This window comes from Pongo abelii, chromosome 5 (assembly GCF_028885655.2).
Source record: "Pongo abelii isolate AG06213 chromosome 5, NHGRI_mPonAbe1-v2.0_pri, whole genome shotgun sequence".
In the NCBI taxonomy this organism is placed as follows: Eukaryota; Metazoa; Chordata; class Mammalia; order Primates; family Hominidae; genus Pongo; species Pongo abelii.
The window spans coordinates 131092687-131115303 of NC_071990.2; the positions used below are offsets into that span (position 1 = coordinate 131092687).

Genomic DNA, 22617 nt, shown 5'->3' on the forward strand with positions numbered 1-22617 from the left:
TTTTTCAAGAAATGCTCACAGACTCTACCACTTCTCCTTGTGCTTTTATGATAACTGTTCATCCACAGCTTCTCCAGTAAGTTGCTTTTTAACACTTGGCAAGAAAATTGTATCAGAGATCTTATGTGACTCATTCTATTATAAGAGAAACGTGAAGTTTCCAGGTTTTAACACTGAAATATATTGTATTGCTTAAATGTCATGCAATTAATCTGTACCCAAAGAGAACATTCTGTTATCTGTTTACTCAGAAATGCATATTTATAAGAAAAACAGAAAACAATGCATGGCAGCTGAGCACCCACTGACATCAGTTTAGTCAATATGTCCACCCAAATACGTCTGAGTTGCGTTCTTTGTGATGCCAAATGTCATTAAAACAATTAACATAGATGGCACCAGCAGAAGGACTGCTTCAAAGAGGGATAACACTTACTCTGGACAGCCTGAAAGGCTTTGAGATACTCCACACTGAGCAGTGGCTGGGGCAACTCCCGAATGAAGAGCTTCAGCAGGCTGGCGGCATCATGCTGTTTGACACTTTCCCAATTAAAAGTCCCTTCATAAAACTTTGCTTCTAGTTCTTGGCAAAGATTCTGATAGGCACAAAAAAAAAAAAAAAAAAAAAAAGCAGCAGCTAGAAGTGCATTTTTTTTCCTGCTGAGAGTATGATACATTTTCACTTTCAAGAGATTCTGCTCTTTAGACAAGACAAATCAGACTACCAAAAGTCAATATTTCTTTTACTCAGGAAAAAAACTACTCCTCTCCTCTAATCCAAATGTACTTTACCAACAAAAAACTGTACCTAAGGCCAAAAAACATTTTAAAATTTATACTTTTTCCTGGATATTCCACAAACTGTAAGTAATAAAGTTTTAATTAAGAGATTGGTTAAAATAATTGTTCCATTTGGGGGCTTCATCTACATATTGTAAATCTTCATTAAATTAAGAAAAAAATCATTAAAAAAGAAGTATATGTTTTAAATTTAGAAGTATGTTACATAAAAAAATACATAATCAATCTCTGGGACTAAAACAGAAGGCTACTTCTGATTAGTCACCTACGGGAAATGGAAAACCCAATTTTATAGTAAACGAGGCAAGAAAATACATCAATATACCTGTCTTTAATGCACAGCCATCCTGCTGCCAGCTGCGGAAAACAGTCTGAGTCTATGCAGAATTAGAAATATCTAGTTCACTTACCTCAGAACTCTACAAAATTTGTCAGGCAAATTATTACTAATAAATCAATTGAGTTTTGTAATTACTATTTTTTGTATACTTCTTTACTATACATAAATCCTATCATGTTAAAAACCATCACAAGTTTCTGTCACTTTCCTCTGTTACATGAAACCATTCTCCCAAAGTATGTTCTTTGTTTTCTTGTAAGGCAAATTACCACATTTTCTCTTCCTAACACAACAACCATTCTCTACCCCCAATTATTTCTGTAATTGATGAAATAGGTGAAGGGGAGTGGCAAAGACAGAAAAAGAAATAGGGAGGAGGGAAGAGGGAGGGAGAAAAGGAGGAAGAGGGAAAAAAAAAGAGGAGGGAGAAAAGGAGGAAGAGGAAAAAAAAAAGAGGAGGGAGGAAAAGATAGAAAAAGGGAGTGGGAGATAAGGAGGGAAGGAAAAGGAGAGAGCAGGGACATGGAGGGAAAGAATGAGCAGGGAAAGAATGAGGGAGGAAAGGACAACAGAGGAAGATCCAGAGAAGAGAGGCAGAAAGAATGGAGGGAGAGGGAGAGAGAATAGTACAGAGAAATTTGGTGGGGCCAGGGGGAAAAGAGACAACCAAAATTTTTGCATATTATCTTTTAAATTATTTATAATGGACCAGCTGCTGCATAATTTGGCATATGACAACAGGCTGGGTTGAAGAGTTGAGCCAGCTGAATCCACTTAATTGGCCTTCTTAGAAATTACACTTAGTTAAACTTGTCCTTCTGCCAGCCTTCTCGTTGCAAAGTAAAATCTGCATTATATTCACTATTCTGTACTAAAGTAAATGTATTTTTGCCTCCTGTGAGCTGGCCATTGCAGTCTGCTAGTGAGGGCCCGAGTGCTTTGAACGGTGAATTGAGCACTATCTTGCCAATATGAGTAATATGAAGTTATGTTTGTTACCTGTTTCTGAGGAATTATATCTGTTAGTGAATGTACTTAAAAGAGCTTGTCTCAGAATCACACAATGTCCATTAGTGGCAAACGTGCCGTAGGTGTTACATGAAGTGAGACAATGACAAGCTATGAAACTTACAAACACCACAGTTTCAGGGACCTCTAAGTACCAGACACCAAACCCAGGGGACACAAGTGGAAAATTATGATCAGAATATATCAGGCTACTTGAATCCTATTAAAATGAGATCACTATGTAGTAAGAGCCAAGGAGGCCGAAACTGGTGTCCTAAATCAAGGCAACTTATCAAAATAAGCAGGTGATGCAAACTGTGAAATGTATAAAGAGTAATTCCAATCCTGGCAACACCAGAGCCCATTAGAAGCAGGCCAGGACAGTGTGCACTCCCCAAGAAACACTTAGTCCTGATTCAGCTCTAAAGATTTCATAAAGAATGGGGTTATGAAGATGAAGCGAGATTATCTCTCTTCTCTCCTATTTTCTCTTGGATTTTCAAATTCAGGAAGACAATGTATTGGATGTGGGCAGTGGTTACTCGTGCTATCTCAGTGCAGAGCTAAAGGTGAATTTGGAACATAGGGTAAAAGTTAATAGTTAATGGCTGCTTCCAGATACAGCTACAATTCCAAGTATGAGTCCCCTTTACATTTAAATCCCCTGAGGGGATATGTAGTATGCATCCCCTGTAGGGTAATTCCATCTTTATCATGCATTCATTGGAAGCTTTATCCCCCAGGGCAAAAAGTGAGGCACAAAGATGACAGCAGGAGGACAGGTGGTACCCTGGAACAGTAGGAAGAAAATGTCATCCAGAGAGAAGAAAAGGCAAGGGAGAAGGGAGGGCTCAAATTGGGAAGTCTAGGAATTATTTCACCAGCCAGACTCAGGCTACCCTGGATGCAGCAAGACAGGGAACTGTGTGAATCAGGAAGGTGGTTGAGAGTGTCTCGTCTGGCCGGCTCACTAAGACTAATTATGCAGAGGATGTCAACGCCCCCATCTGCTGGAGTCTATCATCCTGGCCTTTTTTTTCTTTTCTTTTGAGACAAAGTCTCGCACTGTTACCCAGGCTGGAGTGCAATGGTGCGATCTTGGCTCGCTGCAACCTGTGCCTCCCAGGTTCAAGTAATTCTCCTGCCTCAGCCTCCTGAGTAGCTGGGATTACAGGTGCCCAACACCATGCCCAGCTAATTTTTTGTATTTTTAGTAGAGATGGTGTTTCACTATTTTGGCCAGGCTGGTCTTGAACTCCTGACCTCGTGATCTGCCCACCTTGGCCTCCCAAAGTGTTTTTTCTTTTATTTTTAAGAAACAGGGTCTTATTGCTCTGTCACCCAGGCTGGAGTGCAGTGGGACAATGACAGCTCACTGCCACATGGGACTCCTGGGTTCAGGCAATCCTCTCTGCTCAGCTTCCTGAGTAGCTGGAACTCCAGGTAAGCGCCACGATGCCTGGCTAATTTTTTTAAATTATTTTTTGTAGAGACAGGGTCTCACTTTGTTGCCCAGGATGGTCTTGAATTCCTAACCTCAAGCAATCCTCCCGCCTTGGCCTCCCAAAGTGCTAGGATTACAGGTGTGAACCACCACGCCCGGCCGTGACTTCTGTAAACTCAATTGCTACTACTCATCCTGGCTAAATCTATCACAACTATCCCCACGCCATTAATGTTTTAACTCATCACATTCTTTTGTCATAGTATTATTATAGGTAATATGGTGATTTCGAAAACAAAACAAAACAAAACTTAGCAAAAACCAGAAGGGACTGTAGAAAAACTAAACTGAATGGTAAAAGGTTTTATTGTTTTATTTTATCTACTTTACTAACAATGGAAAAAAGGGGTAGAGAGGACAAGTTAGCTTTTAAAATGCATGAGTGTAAATAAACAATAAAATGTTTACATTAGTAGAACCCAGAGATTACCTTGATTCTAATGGCAGCTCCAGGGATCCGTAAGAGGCCTTCTGTTTCCAAACCTCCCTCTTCAATTCGAGAAATCAGCTGTGCATAAACAGAGAAACATTCTAATTTCCATATTTGTAACAGGTACAATTCCAAATTTAACATTTGTTTCACATATAAATAAAACTGATTACAATGACATGTAAACTGGATTTTATGAGGTTTTGAATGCTATTTCACTACCACTGTCCTTCAAAACAATAAGTCCAGAAACTTTTGTTTTAATTTAGAAAAAGTTGGGCCTTATGCTACTTTATAACAGAAGTGCGTAATTTCACACAACAGCTGTGGTACTCCAAACAAACAGAATAAAGATGTTCATTGTTTAAAAGCAACTAAGAACATCTATTTATTCTGCTTTTCCAGAAACCTACATTCTGCAATCAAATAAATCTTATGAAAATCTAGCATTTGCATATTTACATCTCATTTTTAGCTTGTTCCAAGAAAGAATTATTTATGACATGCAGAAAAAAAACTGTTTGCAAATATTCATTTTAAGCCTTTGGTGTTAAACAAAGAAAAATGTCCTTGTATATGGCCTCTAAGTCATACCTGATGCCCAATGAATACGCTGATCTAACTCCAGATTCCCACAAAAAGCATTTTTTTGTTTTTCTTTTTTAAAAAGGCAGAAACCCGCAAAAAGAAGGCAAACGGAGAAATTACAATGACTATTGGAGGCTAAGAAGATGATAAGAGTGGTCAGATTCTTGATAAAGTGATCTTCTCAGAGTAGGCATTCCCTGAGCAGTACACAAAGGCTTTATAGAACATATTCTGCTATTTTAAGAAAATCAGTTTTCATGTCCTCAGTTTGAATATAAGGCATTTCCTAGCATCATATAGGTTTTCCTCCCTGGCACCCACTCTCATTTCACAATTGCCTTCTCTACTTTATAAAAGACAGACCTAGTCTTCACTCATCCACAATCTTACTATAATATTCTCTGCATGCCCTAAGGCATAAAATCTTCTAGAGTATCAAAAGAATGTAAAAAAAAAATTTTTCAGGGAAGCCTCCTTTAATGATTAAACAAGGCTCTATAAACTACCTAGAGCTTACTGTTTTTCCCTTGCACATAAAAGTGTCTGTTAGGAGCAAAGCATCATACATGAGGTATTTTGACCTTTGTCTCGATATTCTGAAGTTAGATATATTCTAGTATGTGGACACCGGAAGAGATGTCAACTTTTCTTTAAAGACTTCACCTCTTCTATTCCTGCGTTATATTATGGCCAAAGATGCACTGATATTGAGGAAGTCAGGTAAGAACTAAGCATAGTAGTCTCAAAATTCTCCTAAGGATTTATATTAGGAAAAGAGAAGCATCTTTGATCAGTCAAAGCAGTACAGGATTTTTAAAAATTCTTCTGGAGTAGGCTGGGCACGGTGGCTCACACCTGTAATCCCAGCACTTTGGGAGGGCGAGGTGGGCAGATCACAAGGTCAGGAGATCGAGACCATCCTGGTTAACATGGTGAAACCCCGTCTCTACTAAAAATACAAAAAATTAGCCGGCCGTGGTGGCAGGCGCCTGTGATCCCAGCTACTTAGGAGGCTGAGGCAGGAGAATGGTGTGAACCCGGGAGGCGGAGCTTGCAGTGAGCCAAGATCGCAACACTGCTCTCCAGCCTGGGTGACAGAGCGAGACTCTGTCTCAAAAAAAAAAAGAAAAAAATTCTTCTGGAATATTTTCCAAGACCACATTTTTCAAGTAACACTGGATAAAATCCCATGGCAAAAATTTTAGGCGAATTATTTTAGATCAGATGGGCGTTATTCAAAATAAAGCATTTAAAACCAAATTTAAGCAATATTCAATGTATAGCCAATTTTCATTTTATTTGAAATGTTTAAAATGTTTCTAGTCCTATTAACAAAAAGTACAATTGTATGCTAGCTGCTGGAGCAAATTAGTTTTCAGCAATATATGCCTTTCACTTTCATTAAGTACACAGGAAAAAGTGATTGTGACTTCTAAATAACTGAATGAGCGTAATTTCTGCATTTTAATATTTGAGTCCTTTTTATTATTCTCTAAGGCTAAAAACCAGCACCCAATAGAGTTATGTACATATATCGTTAGAAGGAATGCCATGTGTTTTCTATCTCACTGAAAATAACATTTTTAGCTACATTATATTACATTAAAATATAAATAATACTTTATAGCATTCCTTTTATTATCAGGATTAAAATAGAGATGAAAAATAACTATATTGACCCATACATTTTAATGATGCTGTTTTTACTAATTTATCTATGTTCTGTAATTTATCAGTAATTTTCATAGCATTTATCAAAATATATATTACATACTTATGTGAATTGAAAAATGAAAACACACACTCTTTGACACAAAGTATGGCTGAGTTGGCTGATTCATTTGACAGTGAAAACACTAGATTTGATAATTAGGTTATCAGACAGACTTTTTTCATAGATTAAAATTAGCAATATTTCTATTTCCTTCACCCTTCTGAGAACACAAGGTTTAAACAATGTACCTCTGAGTAAAATAATAATATAACAGGTACAGGTTCACAGATATTAGATAAGCTTTGTTAGTGTCCTTTTCGGGTATATAAGCTCAAAAATTAAATTATAGTCCTCTAAAGACTGGTAATGAATCTTCTTGCAAATCAGTAGTTTCTAATTTTTTCCATTTTACAAAATAGAGATATGACCTAATTGAGTTGTCAGCTGATAAATCAAAACTTTTTTTGTGATAGATCACTGTGATTTTTTGCTTTAATTCACAAGGGATGCAAACAGATGAGTGTTATCTACAAGTAAACTTTTTATATGCTCCTTTATTTTTTATAGAAACAAAAATACTTTAGGGCCATTATCCAATCCTTCAAACAGATAAGACAGCCAGAGTCTGCAGAATGTTAAGGGACCAAAAATGTAAAATAACCAGCTAAATAAATTAAAAAGAAAAACTTCAAGAGAAAATGACAAAGGGAGATTTTTCTTAATAGACTGGATGCAATCCTCAGCCAGATCACGTGGCATCATTGAACCTCCACAGAAACTGAAGCTCGCTGTATTTCTGCGGTGTGATGGTGAATTTTGTGTGCCAATTTGGCTAGGCTATAGCACCCAGGGGTTCAGTTCAAACAGCAGTCTACATGTTGCAGTGTCAGATTTTTTTTTTTTTTTTGGTTGTAACAGTAGACTTTGAGTAATGAAAATTATTTAATACTCTCTATAATGTAGTGGGCCTCATCCAAACAGTTGAAGGCCTAAAAGATTTTGGTTTCCCAAAGAAGCAGCAATTTCACAGGGGTTCAGTTCAAACAGCAGTCTACATGTTGCAGTGACAGATTTTTTTTTTTTTTTTTTGGTTGTAACAGTAGACTTTGAGTAATGAAAATTATTTAATACTCTCTATAATGTAGTGGGCCTCATCCAAACAGTTGAAGGCCTAAAAGATTTTGGTTTCCCAAAGAAGCAGCAATTTCGCTTCAAGATTGCAACAAAGAAACACTGCCTAAGTTTCAGCCTGCAGAGTTTGGACTCAAGATGGTAGCATCAACTCTTGCCTGAGCTTCCAGTCTGCTAGCCTGCTCTACATATTTCAGACTTGTGAGCCCCACAATTGTGTGAGCCAATTAAAAAAAAAAAATCTCTTCATCTCACTCTAAATATATGCTATTGCTTCTGTTTCTCTGGAGAACTTTGACTAATACCCCAGGAAAGGATGCTGCTGAGATCCCTGCTTTGTATAGGCTTTGGTGTATCGTAAATTGCAACTGCTACTGACAGAAGAGTTTGAATATATAGCCTGTATTTGTCAGCCTCCTCCTGTTAATCACAGGTACTGCTGACAGCTCTCCATAGATACATGTTCTGCATGCAGTGGCTAAAAGAGGCTGACGGGTGGGATAAACTGTATAGAACAAAGTTTGTCAGGAGAAATAATGAGATGCAGGTTTGAATGTAGTGGTAGATATGAGGGGAAAAAAGCACCAAAGGTTAGTAGGTAAGACAGGGAATTAATTGACTGGTTTGGAAGAGGGGAAGAATAAGTGCCAAGTAGATTGAGCCTTAGTACTGGATGAGTTTGCTGAGCCAATTAACTGCAAATCAATTTCTACTGTCCCAAGAAATTTCAGAAACGGCGATATGCCTGGGCTGCTGCAAGGAATCTACAGCTTGGGTAGTTCACAACTGAGTTGACCTGTCTTCCTCACTCTGCATTCCTTAGCTTTTCTCAAATGTAATCTGTGTTTCTGAACATTGATGGCTCAGAGGTTGGATGGAAATTTTTATATTGCCACAGATAATCCCCTTATGAATAATTGAGTGTTGACTACACAAGTGACTTAATAGTTTAGCAATCATTTTCTAATTCTACTTTATGGTTTCTTTGCCTACTTTGGAAATAGGCACTGGTAAATTAAATTGGACATCCTCACTGTAAATAGAAAAGCTGAGGAAATATACACAGGCATGAAATATTCATGAGGATGCAATTCCCTAGAAATTTATAAGCAGTTCCCACTCCTATGTATTATAGAATTGAAATCTCAATTATACAAAGCCAGCTAATATAAGACAGGAAAATGATGCCAGGTAATCACAGTTACAGTAATAACACAGAAAGCATCACCATGAATATAAAACTTATGAGCCCTTGAAACAAATTTGCTTCCTGAATAGAAAATCAAAGTACAAAACATGACAGTATATCAATTGGAAAACTGTATTATAATAATATGAATACAAAAACCACTATTAGCTTAAGTATGTTCTGTCTATGCTGACCAATCCAAGCCTACTTACTTTTTGAAAGATCAAGGGTATTCGCGTTCCTGGTACTTTCCTCTGATCTTGTTCTAATAGCACTGTCAATGGAATGCAAAAAAGACCAGAATCTGCAAGAAAAAAAATGAAATTTCCTCACTTTTGTCAATCTATAAAATATTAATATAAAAATGTTAAAGCATAAGATTTCTGATACTGTCAATCAGACAACTATTTATTTAGCAACTACTAAGTGAATGACAGCATCTCAACATTATATATATGGTGGCCAATAGCAAAATCCTGGCCCTGCCTTATAGAGGAATGTAACAAGGAAAGACAACTAAACAAATGATAGCAAATAATTACCAACATAATTAGAAAAGTGCAAACTGCTGCATAAGAGAAACAGAGGGCTGTGAGAGCATGCAAAATATCCAAGTAATTTACTAAATGTAATCAAATTAAAAATTCTTACTTAAAAGCAAATATTGGCCAGGTGCAGTGGCTTATGTCTGTAACCCCAGCACTTTGGGAAGCCAAGGGGGGAGGATTGCTTGAGCCCAGGAGTTCAAGACCAGCCTAAGCCTGGGCAACATAGTGAGACTTTATCTTCATGAGAAATAAAAAAAAATTAGGCAGGTATGATGGCAGGCTCCTATAGTCCCAGCTACTTGGGGGGCTGAGGTTGGAGGATAGCTTGAGCCTGGGAGGTTGAGGCTACGGTGAACCGTGACTGCACCACTGCACTGTAGCCTCAGTGACAGAGCTGTCACCTTTTTTATCACCAAAAAAAGCAAATATCATTCATCTTTTCCATATTAAATAGACATTGAACACTTTACAATACAGCAAAATATAAATATTTGCTTTCTAAGAAATCAGACAAGATCATGATCTTGTTCTACAAATGTTTCTCTTTAGAAAATAGATACTTGCTACTCTTAAATTTAACTTTGTGATTGTATATACTTAGAAATAGCTCCAGAAAAAAATGATGGCAATAATTTACAATTTTTCTAAATTAAAATCATATGCCTTGAGTCTGGTATGAACATGGCTTTGACCAGCACCTCCACCCTGCCCCCATCACTGAGTGGACGGTTAGCACCAAAGTGATAACTTTTTCCTGTATGACGTATATCAGCATGGAAATGAAAATCATCTGTGAACATGAAAAAGGGGATTATCTTGTGGTATGAGGACAGGCATTGGATATTGTGACACTTAATCGAGATGCCATTCAAAAGAACGCCAGTAACCCAGTAAATAACTTTTCAGTTTGGGAATTCGGAAAAGATGCAATCTCAAGGATGCCAAGGGTCTAGGGTATAACATAAAATCAGTATCTTGGATAAGACAAACAGGTATTAAATAAAAATGAAAAGAAAGTCTATTAACAGTGATAGCCTTGATATAAACAACTTAATGTTTCTTTGCCAGGATGCAATTCTAAAACATAACATTAAAAAAAAAAAACTCTCTGAGCCACTTTAAAAATCTTGGGCACTGACCCACAACTATTTAAATTGTATTTCTATTTTATGTTTGGAGAAGGCTTTGTGATGAGCTTCTCAGAAAGCATCTTAAGTCTTCATTGTCCACAATGGACTTATGAAAAAACAGAGCACCATTTAACTCAGAAATTCACCATCCTAGGCTTTAAGCTAAAATACTCAAAGAACTAAGCACAGAATGAGGTCTTCTGGGGCCCAGCATGACAGGACCAGAAGGGAAGGTACACTTCAGTCCTACAGAGTAATTGCCTCTAAAACCTAAATCAGGTGAATACTTGTCTTTGTGAAGGTTACCATAGCAATTCAATAATCCTCATTCTTGGTTTCTCTTTAGGAGATACTTCTAAAGTTAAATAAGAGGACAAAGATTCCTAAAGTAAAGCCTTGTCAACAGAGAATGATGTGGATTTCAAGATCAATAAATTACTGGAGAAACAAAAACTGAAGAGGTGTCTGTTCTCTATTATATCATTAAAAATAAACTGTTTATTTAATGGGTAAAGCAAGGTACTTACAAAAAAACAAACAAAAAAAAACCACTCCATATTTCCATGATAAGTACAATCTAGTGGTATTGTTTTGTCACAATGGTGGTATTTTATTAATAGGGGAAAGAATGTCTTTGCAAAATAGGTAAAATTAGAATGTCCAGGAACAAAGGGCGGACTACTAACTAGCCCATTTATTTGCTATCCAATGAATAATCAAAAGTAGTCATTTAGAATCCACTGTCTTAAAGTCATTTTTCAAGATCTGACTCTGGAAATAAATAAGTATGTGTACCAAATATGTATCTTTTTAATATATAGTTTTTAAAGGAGAAAGCAAATGAGTTAAGAGTCCTTGCTTCAGAATTTCCTTCTATGAGAATTAAATTATTTGACTATGCCTTTATTCTCTATAGTCTAGGACACAGTGTATCTCTATCCAGTTATAAAACTTTTGAAGGTAACATCTTAGAATATAAACTTTAGATGTATTCAAGTGTTGGTTTATTTTGCAGGTGTTTTCCCTGTCTCCCAGAAATACTGCTAAAAAGCCAAGTCCATCCTTGATATTTTAGAAATAAATCCAAGGGTTTATCATTTCATGATTACCTTTTGTTTTGATTTTCACAGCTTTTTGTTGTTTCAACTCAATACCCAATACATCATAGAGGGCAGTCAGCTCAATTAGGGCTAAATGGCAAACTTTCTTCATGTCCTGGGGTGCGAGGTCACCAATCCTTGTGGTACCCGTTTTGTCTTTTGGCAATCTGAAACTCTAAAATAAACATCATCAATATAGTAAAAGCTTACAGTACCTAACCTCCATTGTAATGCAGGAAGGAAAAACCAACTACAGAAAGAAGTTATACTCAGAATAAGTGATAAGAAAAGCCACAGAATTTCTCCAGTCAGAATGAAGAGTGATCTTGTCATGATGACGACCCCTAAAGCTGTGGAGTGCTCGGGAGTCAACTTCCAAAGTCTGACAGACAATGGGACCAGACCGCAAACTCGGAGTATTAATACCAGTGGCTCAGAGGACAAGAAAGACAGTGAACTAGGAGAAAAAGACTTCTAGTTAAGTGACCTTCAGAAAAGGAAGGCTAGAAGTCAAGCACAATCCATGAGGGGGAAGGGGAAGAAGAGGGGGGAAGGGAAGGGGAAGAAGAGAGGGGAAGAAGAGGGGGGAAGGGAAGGGGAGAGGGAAAGGGAGAGAGACGGGGAGAGAGAGGGGGAGGGGAGGGGGAAGTGGATGAAGAGGGGGGAAGGGAAGGGGAGAGAGAGGGGGGAAGGGAAGGGGAGAGAGAGGGGGAAGGGAAGGGGAGAGAGAGGGGGAAGGGAAGGGGAGAGAGAGGGGGAAGGGAAGGGGAGAGAGAGGGGGAAGGGAAGGGGAGGGAGAGGGGGAAGGGAAGGGGAGGGAGAGGGGGAAGGGAAGGGGAGGGAGAGGGGGAAGGGAAGGGGAGGGAGAGGGGGAAGGGAAGGGGAGGGAGAGGGGGAAGGGAAGGGGAGGGAGAGGGGGAAGGGAAGGGGAGGGAGAGGGGGAAGGGAAGGGGAGGGAGAGGGGGAAGGGAAGGGGAGGGAGAGGGGGAAGGGAAGGGGAGGGAGAGGGGGAAGGGGAGGGAGAGGGGGAAGGGAAGGGGAGGGAGAGGGGGAAGGGAAGGGGAGGGAGAGGGGGAAGGGAAGGGGAGGGAGAGGGGGAAGGGAAGGGGGGAGAGAGGGGGAAGGGAAGGGGGGAGAGAGGGGGAAGGGAAGGGGGGAGAGAGGGGGAGAGAGGGGGAAGGGAAGGGGGGAGAGAGGGGGAAGGGAAGGGGGGAGAGAGGGGGAAGGGAAGAGGAGAGAGAGGGGGAAGGGAAGGGGAGAGAGAGGGGGAAGGGAAGGGGAGAGAGAGGGGGAAGGGAAGGGGAGAGAGAGGGGGAAGGGAAGGGGAGAGAGAGGGGGAAGGGAAGGGGAGAGAGAGGGGGGAAGGGAAGGGGAGAGAGAAGGGGAAGGGAAGGGGAGAGAGAAGGGGAAGGGAAGGGGAGAGAAAGGGGAAAGGGAGGGGGAGAGAAAGAAGAGAAGGAGAGGGAGGGGGAGGGGAGAGGCGAGGAAAGGGGGAGGGGAGAGGCGAGGAAAGGGGGAGGGGAGAGGCAAGGAAAGGGGGAGGGGAGAGGCAAGGAAAGGGGGAGGGGAGAGGCAAGGAAAGGGGGAGGGGAGAGGCGAGAAAAGGGGGAGGGGAGAGGCGAGGAAAGGGGGAGGGGAAAGGGGGAGGGGAAAAGGGGAGGGGAGAGGCGAGGAAAGGGGGAGGGGAAAAGGGGAGGGGAAAAGGGGAGGGGAAAAGGCGAGGAAAGCGGGAGGGGAGGGGAGGGGAAAAGGCGAGGAAAGCGGGAGGGGAGGGGAAAAGGCGAGGAAAGCGGGAGGGGAGGGGAAAAGGCGAGGAAAGCGGGAGGGGAGGGGAAAAGGGGAGGAAAAGGGGGAGGGGAGGGGAAAAGGGGAGGAAAAGGGGGAGGGGAGGGGAAAAGGGGAGGAAAAGGGGGGAAAAGGGGGGAAAAGGGGAGGAAAAGGGGGGAAAAGGGGAGGAAAAGGGGAGGAAAAGGGGGAGGGGAGGGGAAAAGGGGAGGAAAAGGGGGAGGGGAGGGGAAGGGGGAGGGGAAAAGGGGAGGAAAAGGGGGAGGGGAGGGGAAAAGGGGAGGAAAAGGGGGAGGGGAGGGGAAAAGGGGAGGAAAAGGGGGAGGGGAGAGGAAAAGGGGGAGGGGAGGGGAAAAGGGGAGGAAAAGGGGGAGGGGAGGGGAAAAGGGGAGGAAAAGGGGGAGGGGAGGGGAAAAGGGGAGGAAAAGGGGAGGAAAAGGGGGGGAAAAGGGGGGAAAAGGGGGGGGAAAAGGGGGGGAAAAGGGGGAGGAAAGGGGGGGAAAAGGGGGAGAAAAGGGGAGGAAAAGGGGGAGGGGAGAGGAAAAGGAGAGGAAAAGTGGGAGAAGAGGGGAAAAGGGGAGGAAAAGTGGGAGGGGGGAGGAAAAGTGGGAGGAGAGGGGAAAAGGGGAGGAAAAGGGGGAGGAGAGGGGAGGAGAGGGGAAAAGGGGAGGAAAAGGAGGAGAGGGGAAAAGGGGGAGGAGAGGGGAAAAGGGGAGGCAAAAGGGGAGGGGAAAAGGGGGAGGAGAGGGGAAAAGGGGAGGGGAAAAGGGGAGGGGAAAAGGGGAGGGGAAAAGGGGAGGGGAAAAGGGGAGGGGAAAAGGGGAGGCAAAAGGGGAGGGGAGGGGAAAAAGGGAGGAAAAGGTGGAGGGGAGGGGAAAAGGGGAGGAAAAGGTGGAGGGGAGGGGAAAAGGGGAGGAAAAGAGGGAGGGGAGAGGAAAAGGGGAGGAAAAGAGGGAGGGGAGAGGAAAAGGGGAGGAAAAGAGGGTGGGGAGGGGAAAAGGGGAGGAAAAGAGGGAGGGGAGAGGAAAAGGGGAGGAAAAGAAGGAGGGGAGGGGAAAAGGGGGGGAAAAGGGGAGGAAAAGAGGGAGGGGAGGGGAAAAGGGGAGGAAAAGAGGGAGGGGAGGGGAAAAGGGGGGGAAAAGGGGAGGAAAAGAGGGAGGGGAGGGGAAAAGGGGGGGAAAAGGGGAGGAAAAGAGGGAGGGGAGAGGAAAAGGGGAGGAAAAGAGGGAGGGGAGAGGAAAAAGAGAGGAAAAAGGGAGGAAAAGAGGGAGGGGAAGGGAAAAGGGGAGGAAAAGAGGGAGGGGAGGGGAAAAGGGGAGGAAAAGAGGGAGGGGAGAGGAAAAGAGGGAGGGGAGAGGAAAAGGGGAGGAAAAGGGGGAGGGGAGGGGAAAAGGGGAGGGGAAAAGGGGAGGACAAAGGAGAGGGGAGGGGTGGGGAGGGGAGCAGAAAAGGGGAGGAAAAAGGGGAGGGGAGAGGAAAAAGGGGAGGGGAGAGGAAAAAGGGGAGGGGAGAGGAAAAAGGGGAGGGGAGAGGAAAAAGGGGAGGGGAGGGGAAAAGGGGGAGGGGAGGGAAAAGGGGGGGAGGGGAGGGGAAAGGGGGAGGGGAAAGGGGGAGGGGAAAGGGGGAGGGGAGGGAAAAGGGGGGGAGGGGAGGGGAAAAGGGGGGAGGGGAAAGGGGGGAGGGGAGGGGAAAAGGGGGAGGGGAGGGGAAAAGGGGAGGAAAAGGGGGAGGGGAGGGGAAAAGGGGGAGGGGAGGGGAAAAGGGGGAGGGGAGGGGAAAAGGGGGGAAAAGGGGAGGAAAAGGAGTAGGGGAAAGGGGGAGGGGAAAAGGGGGGGAAAGGGGAGGAAAGGGGGGAGGGGAAGGGGGGGAAAAGGGGTGGAAAAGGGGGAGGGGAGGGGGAGGGGGGAGGGGAGGGGGAGGAGGGAGGGGGAGGAGGGAGGGAGAGGGAAAAAGAGGAAAAAGGGGAAGGGAAAGCGGAGGGGAAAGCGGAGGGGAAAGGGGAGGGGGGAGGGGAGGGGAAAGGGGAGGGGGAGGGGGAGGGGGATGGGGAGGGGGAGGGGGAGGGAGAAGGGGAAGGGAAAAGGAGAAGGGGAGAGGGAAAAGGAAGGGAGAGAGAAAAGGAAGAGGAGAGGGAAAAGGAAGGGGAGAGGGAAAAGGAAGGGGAGAGGGAAAAGGAAGGGGAGAGGGAAAAGGAAGGGGAGAGGGAAAAGGAAGGGGAGAGGGAAAAGGAAGGGGAGAGGGAAAAGGAAGGGGAGCAGGCAAGGGGAGAGGGAAAGGAAGGAGAGCAAGGAAGGGGAGAGGGAAAAGGAAGGGGAAGGGGAGGGGGAAACAGAAGAAGATGACATGAAGACGACAAGTAGGGGGAAGAGAAAGAGGAATAGTAGCCATGAGTGTATGCTTAGAATGTGCCAGGTACCCTTCACATACACTTATGTATCTTTTAATTGTCACAAAAGCCAAGTAAGATTGGTCCAGAAAGGCTACAGCCCATTGGGGTAAGAGGGACACAGGGGAAACGAAGAACATGGACTTCAGAGCTTACCAGTCACCTATCTACTTACTAGTTGTGTGACTTATGGCAATGGCTTAACTTTTACTTCTGTAAAATGGGAGATGGAGAGGGAGGGAAAGGAGGAGAAGGGCAACAAAAAGAAGGAAGAAGAGGATGGGCCACTGAATTCAGAGGGCTATTGTGAGATTTAGTGCCCAGCACTGCCCAAGTGCTTTTATTTGGTTGCTACTGCAGGTTGAGTACACCTCATCCAAACTGCTTGAGACCAGAAGTGCTCTGGATTTCAGATTTTGAAATATTTGTATATACACAATGAGACATCTTGGGATGGGTCCCAAGTCTAAACACAAAATTCATTTATGTTTCATATACACATAGCCTGAAGGCAATTTTACAAAATATTTTAACTAATTTGCATGAAACTAATTTTGTGTTAAGTACTTTGTGGGATTTTTCACTTGTGGCATCATGCCAGTGCTCAAAAAGGTTCTGATTTTGGAACATTTAGAATTTTGGATTTTTGGATTAGGGATACTCAACTTGTATATTACTTTCACTGCTGAATAAAGTGGGACTAAGATGTTACTTCATAATCACAAGCACATAGTGGTGTGTTTTTCTGCCTTTCTCAAATATCATCTTTTAATATTAAACACATTAAACATAAGAAAGCAAACCACAAATGTTCATTAGTGTGTACATTTAATACAAATTACAATCCCATTGTGTTTACCTATTACTAAAACTGATCATTCTCTTACAGTTTGAGTTTACCTTTGAATTTTTCATTTAATTCAATTGCTGATTAGCTGATTTAACTGCACCTATTTTATTCCCTTTGCTTTGGTACTTCTTGCATCTTATCATTAACACTTCATTGTCTAAATACTAGGGCAAAAGACATGTCCTAAAGCAGTAATTCTCAAAGTGTAGTCCAGGGACCATTGGGGGTATCCAATATCCTTCCAAAAAGTTCAGAACTATTTTAATAATTAGTAATGAGGCATTATTTTGCCTTTTACACTCTCATTCTCTCATGAGTATACAGTTTTCCAGATGTAAATGAGTGCTACTGCAACAGACTGAATGCAAAAGTAAATATGATAATCCAGCTGACTTCAACTAAAGCCAGACATTACAGACTCGCTAAAATTAAAACTATGATACACTTAATTTTTTTTAGAAAATATGGCTATTTTCCAGTTTGAGAAAAAGATATTTATGTTAACTATAATATTGTTATATTAAATGGATTAATATTTTTTCAATTTCTCAATTTTATTTTCAGATATGGTAAGTGTCCATAGGTATAACCCACATAAACAGAAGGTTTTTGAGGCCCTTAATAATTTTTAAGTGTATGAAGGAGTTGTGAGATGAAAACGTTGGAGTCACTCTCCTAGAGCAATTTGTAAAACCTATGACTTTTAGTAAGTGAGAAGCTAATTCCCTTTAAGCAAACTCAATTCAAAAGAGAGCCTTCAAGTCCACTGTAAGAGGAAAGGGGTCTTTCTTCATTGTTTGTAATGTGTTTTTTTTCCTAGGAGAACATCAAATAAACAGCAATGAACATCACTGAAGATGGGGCCTAAGCAAATTTCCAGCAGGGGGCAGGATGGCCTCCATGGGGCACTGCACAGGTTTCAAGAGAGTGGAGTCAGACTACAGGTGGCAAATCCTGTTTTCATAACTTACTATGTGACCTTTGGCAAACAATGTCCCCTTCTGTGCCTTAGCCTCCTCATCTGTGAAATGAGAACAACTGAACCTAACTTATAAGGTTGTGGCGAAGATCAAATGCTAAATAGCACTCAAAAAGTATTACATATTATATTTTTTCATGGAGCTTTTAAAATAATATCAACATTTCATGGTCTTCCTTTATTCCTATGTTTCATGGCAAGGTAAGAAAAAAATGATAATAATAATTCTGTTATCGAAAAACCGTTCATTTAATCCTGCAAAAGTCCTAATAAGATAAGAATTATTATAACATCTTCTAGGTGGAAAAACTGAAACTCAGTTAAGTGCCTTAAACATGGCCACAAAGCCAATGATGTCATGAAGATGCAAATTCAGTTCTCCTAAATCCTAAGTTTTGTAACCATTCTTGTTCTACTCCATTTTTCCCATCCACCAGAGTAGGCAGGGAGATATCTAGGTTGATAGGTGTTGATGTGGTACTGTGAGCCCCTCAAGGAGGAGCCACTTCTTAATCACTTCTGTAACCCTGTTGTACCACAGATCTGACACACTATGGGTGGTCTGTCATGGTCCACTAAATGACTGGAGACACACATCCCACAGGGAGGAGAGCATAGTAACAAACTCAGTGAGGTGGAGGGCCACTGGCTTCATGTTCTCCTGATTTTCTGTGATTTCTACTGAGTTTTCCTTTTTAAAAATCACACAAAACTGGTCACATTTTTCCCATGTTTGGTCCTACATTTCTGCTAATTGCTTCATTTTCTGAATGCTGAACCAACCATATTTACCTTTTTTTTAAAGCCCTAAATGTTTCATTAAAATCAGTTGCTTTGGGTCTAATAAGCCAAACACATGTAATACAGCCATTTAAAGCATTACCCAAGGTAAATGTTTACAGAATCCTGAAATATTATTAATTCAAACATTTGATTTACCTAGCGATATATGTCATGAGCTTATTTATTTATTTATTTATTTAAACATTGTGCTTAATGAAGGAGTTAGTTCTTTATCCCAATGTTTAATTCATAGCAGCAGCTTTAAATATTTATGAAGTTTCCTGTCGTTTTTTGTTCAGTTAATAGACTGAATGGTTCAGTTCATTGGCTAAGAGAAAGCAGTGAAATTTCAGCAAGAGAAAAGTTCTCTACCTCTTGAAAAATGTGTTTAAAGAAAAGAATAAAACCGGGCATGGTGGCCCACGCCTGTAATCCCAGCACTTTGGGAGGCTGAGGCAGGTGGATCGCCTAAGGTCAGGAGTTTGAGACCAGCCTGACCAACATGGTGAAACCCCATCTCTACTAAAAATACAAAAACTAGCCGGGCGTGGTGGCAGGTGCCTGTAATCCTAGTTACTCAGGAGGCTGAGGAAGGAGAATCACTTGAACTCAGGAGGTGGAGGTTGCAGTGAGCCGAGATCACGCCATTGGACTCTAGCCTGGGCAACAAGAGTGAAACTCCGTCTCAAAACAAAAAAAGAAAAAAGGAAAAAGAAAAGAATAAAATAAAAATTTTCAAAAAAATATATATAAGGTCATTGATTCCCATGTGTTACCATAAATTAACTAGGTAGCTTTCCCTGGCTGTGTTGCTCTTTTGTAGGATTTGCATGAGGGGGCCCTTAGGCATTTCATCACTAATAATAAACTTGACTTTTTTACTCATCAAATCACTCTAGCTTTGACTTAGAAAGCAAGAGAAAGGTTTCAAAAGCGTAGTCATTAATGTCAAGCCTCAGCATGTCAAGTTACCTCTCTAACATGTTTCCATGTATGAAAAATAGGGGTATCTACCTCCTAGAGGTCATCTAATAAATAAAATAATTACAGAGCATAATTTCTGAGATATAATGTGTATACACTAAGTAGCTAAATTTTCAAACTAAAGCAAATTAAAGGTTATAAAACCTGATCTCCAAATTTAAGAGGAGAAATTTGAATCCACGGTGAGAGATCATAAAGAATTAACAAAGACTGCTCGATGCTGTGAGGAAAAGGAAGTGAATATGAAATGAGGTCAACAGAGAACAATGTATTACATAAAGCCTACTGCTTATTTACAGAAGTAGAGGAGCATGGAACAGAAGTGGAACTTAAGGTTGTATCTACTTAGACACCTGCCTCAGAGTAGTGAATACAAATCTTACTTTTTCAACCACGGGAAAGACTTGTAGAAATTTAACAATGAGTCCATGCCTTCTAGAAGACAAACAGACTAAAAAAAAGTTTGTATAGATGAGTATATGCATATTTGCATAAAAAAATACATGGACAGATTAACAATAATGTCTAAAGCATGCAACCTAAATCAAAGGTGATTTCATATATTTATTTGATCTAATATAAGCTCACAATCAGGAAAGACTGAACGGGAAAACTGATCTTGAGCTAGTCTCTGAAAAATAAAGTTTCCTTGGCAAATATGGAACAACAGAGGGGTAGAAATGGAGAGGTCATTTTAAACTTTGGGCACGACTTGAATATAATTAAGAAGGTCGGTGAAAGTAAATTAGTTAAACAGAGAAAAAAATGGCAGAGGGAGTTTTGTTTTGAAAGCTCACAAGTAGAGATGAATTACATTTCATTCCACTGTTTGAGTCAACAACTTAAAAGCCAACAATGTCTTCATTTTGTTTAATTAGATTCTACTGTCCTTCAATTTAAAAACCTTTCCATATTTTGTGATGAAGACTGTCACTTTGAAAACATACTTATCAGCCAGGTACAGTGGCTCACACCTGTAATCCCAGCACTTTGGGAGGCCGAGGCGGGTGGATCACAAGGTCAGGAGTTCGAGACCAGCCTGGCCAACGTGGTGAAGCCCCGTCTCTACTAAAAATACAAAAAATTAGCCAGGCATGGTGACATGTGCCTGCAATCCCTGCTACTCGGGAGGCTGAGGCAGGAGACTCACTTAAACCCAGGAGGTGGGGGTTACAGTGAGCCAAGATGGTGCCTGGGTGACAGAGCAAGATTCCATCTTGAGAAAAACAAAAAACAAACACACACACAAAAAAAACATATTTTTCCTGAGGATAGTCTGGCAGAGTGGATCATCATTTTGGGCCACATTTGCATACTCTTTTACTTTTCCCATTAGGTATAAACACAGATTTTTAAAAATATACAAGAAGGCCAGGCACAGTGGCTCATGCCCGTAATCCTAGCGTTTTGGAAGGCCAAGGCAAGTGGATCACCTGAGAAGAGGAGTTCAAGACCAGCCTGGCCAACATGGTGAAACCTCGTCTCTACCAAAAATACAAAAATCAGCCAGGCGTGGTGGCGGGCACCTATAATCCCAGCTATTTGGGAGGCTGAGGCAGGAGAATTGCTTGTATCCAGGAGGCGGAGGTAGCAGTGAGCTGAGATCGCGCCATTGCACTCCAGCCTGGGTGACAAGAGTGAAACTCCATTTCAAAAAAATATATATATATTATATATATATGTATATATTTTACATACATAATATATGTGTATATATTATACATACATAAATATATGTGTATATATTATACATACATAAATATATGTGTATATATTATACATACATAAATATATGTGTATATATTATACATACATAAATATATGTGTATATATTATACATACAAATATATATGTATATATTATACATACAAATATATATGTATATATTATACATACAAATATATATGTATATATTATACATACAAATATATATGTATATATTATATATACATAAATTTATATTTATATATTATATATACATAAATTTATATTTATATATTATATATACATAAATTTATATTTATATATTATATATACATAAATTTATATATTACATATATAAATATATAAAGTATATAATATATTCTATATAATATATAAATATATTATATATCTCAAATATATATATCAAATATATCTAGCTATATATATACACACACACACATATATATATACACATATACACACACACACACACATAGAAGAAAAGCCTGGAAACAATTCAGATGTCCACCATAGGGGGACTGACTCAATAAATTATGATACATCTGTACAATGTATCTAATAAACAGAAGTGAGAAATATTTCTCTATACTACTATGGTATGATTTCCAGAACATACCACTAAGTCAACAAAACAAAAATCAAGGTGGAAGAAACTGTGCATAGTGAGCTACCAGTTACCTAGGAGCAGAAGGATAAACCATGATATTAAAAGGAAAGAAAGTTTGCCACTAAGAAGAGGGATTGAATAGGTTGGTAGCTGAAGGATAAAAGCTAGACTTTTAATACACTTTGTTTTTCGACTTTACTATTGGACTATATAAGTATTTTACATACTTATAAACCAAAATGAAATTTCAAGAAAAGCAATCTCTAAAAATTGAAAATAAAATAAAGTAAATTAACTAAACCAGTTATGCAGTTGATGGCTTAACGATACAAAGAGTAACAATCCTAAGCAACCTAAAACACAATAATTTTACTGTATAAAATCCCTTTTAGGATGTACCCCCAACACACACACACACACACACACACACAAATTAAAAAAAAAGAAAAACAAGTTTAAACCATTTCTAGTAATCATATTGTTGATGGTAGTATTAGCATATTCTGAGAATGCTGTGCATTAACTTAAGATTAAGCAAACATGCAATTATGTGATATTCTAAATATATCATCTGCCATTTCCTGAGAACTACAATTCTCAGCATGGAAGACAGAAGATGCTCATGTACGTCTGTCCTCTGAAAAGGCTCAAAAGTAATGACCAGCTCAGAGAAATGAACACTTCTAGAGTCCTGATCATAGTCACAAAAGTCTATTTCTACTAAACGGAATCAGAGTTTCCTGCAGAAACATATCAGTCTAGGTCTGGAACAGAAAATACACCAGACAAGCCTGTAAAATCTTGTCCAGGATCGTATCAAATATGTGTAAATCCATGAGTTAAGACTATTTTTACAAATATATATAATTCCATGAGTTAAGACTATATTTTACAAAGTAAATTAAAACATTAATTGGTCACAGGTGAAAACTGTTAATAAGTCAACAATTTCTGAAAACAAATAGAAGGTAAAAATGACCACTTTCAGAAACTTGTTCTCAAAGAAATATCCAAATTAATAAATAAAAAGAAAAT

General features: G+C 40.5%; 1 protein-coding gene across 2 annotated transcripts in view; it reads right to left on the reverse strand.

Moving 5' to 3' along the window:
• The window catches only part of ARHGAP18 (Rho GTPase activating protein 18), a 135909-nt gene that overhangs the window by 30138 nt on the left and 83154 nt on the right, over window positions 1–22617 (reverse strand). For both annotated transcript variants that reach the window (XM_024247808.3, NM_001131730.1), the window contains 4 exon segments: window positions 11493–11658; window positions 8918–9009; window positions 4084–4161; window positions 437–596 (listed from right to left, as the gene is read on the reverse strand). In XM_024247808.3, the coding sequence (XP_024103576.2) occupies window positions 437–596; window positions 4084–4161; window positions 8918–9009; window positions 11493–11658 (496 nt within the window).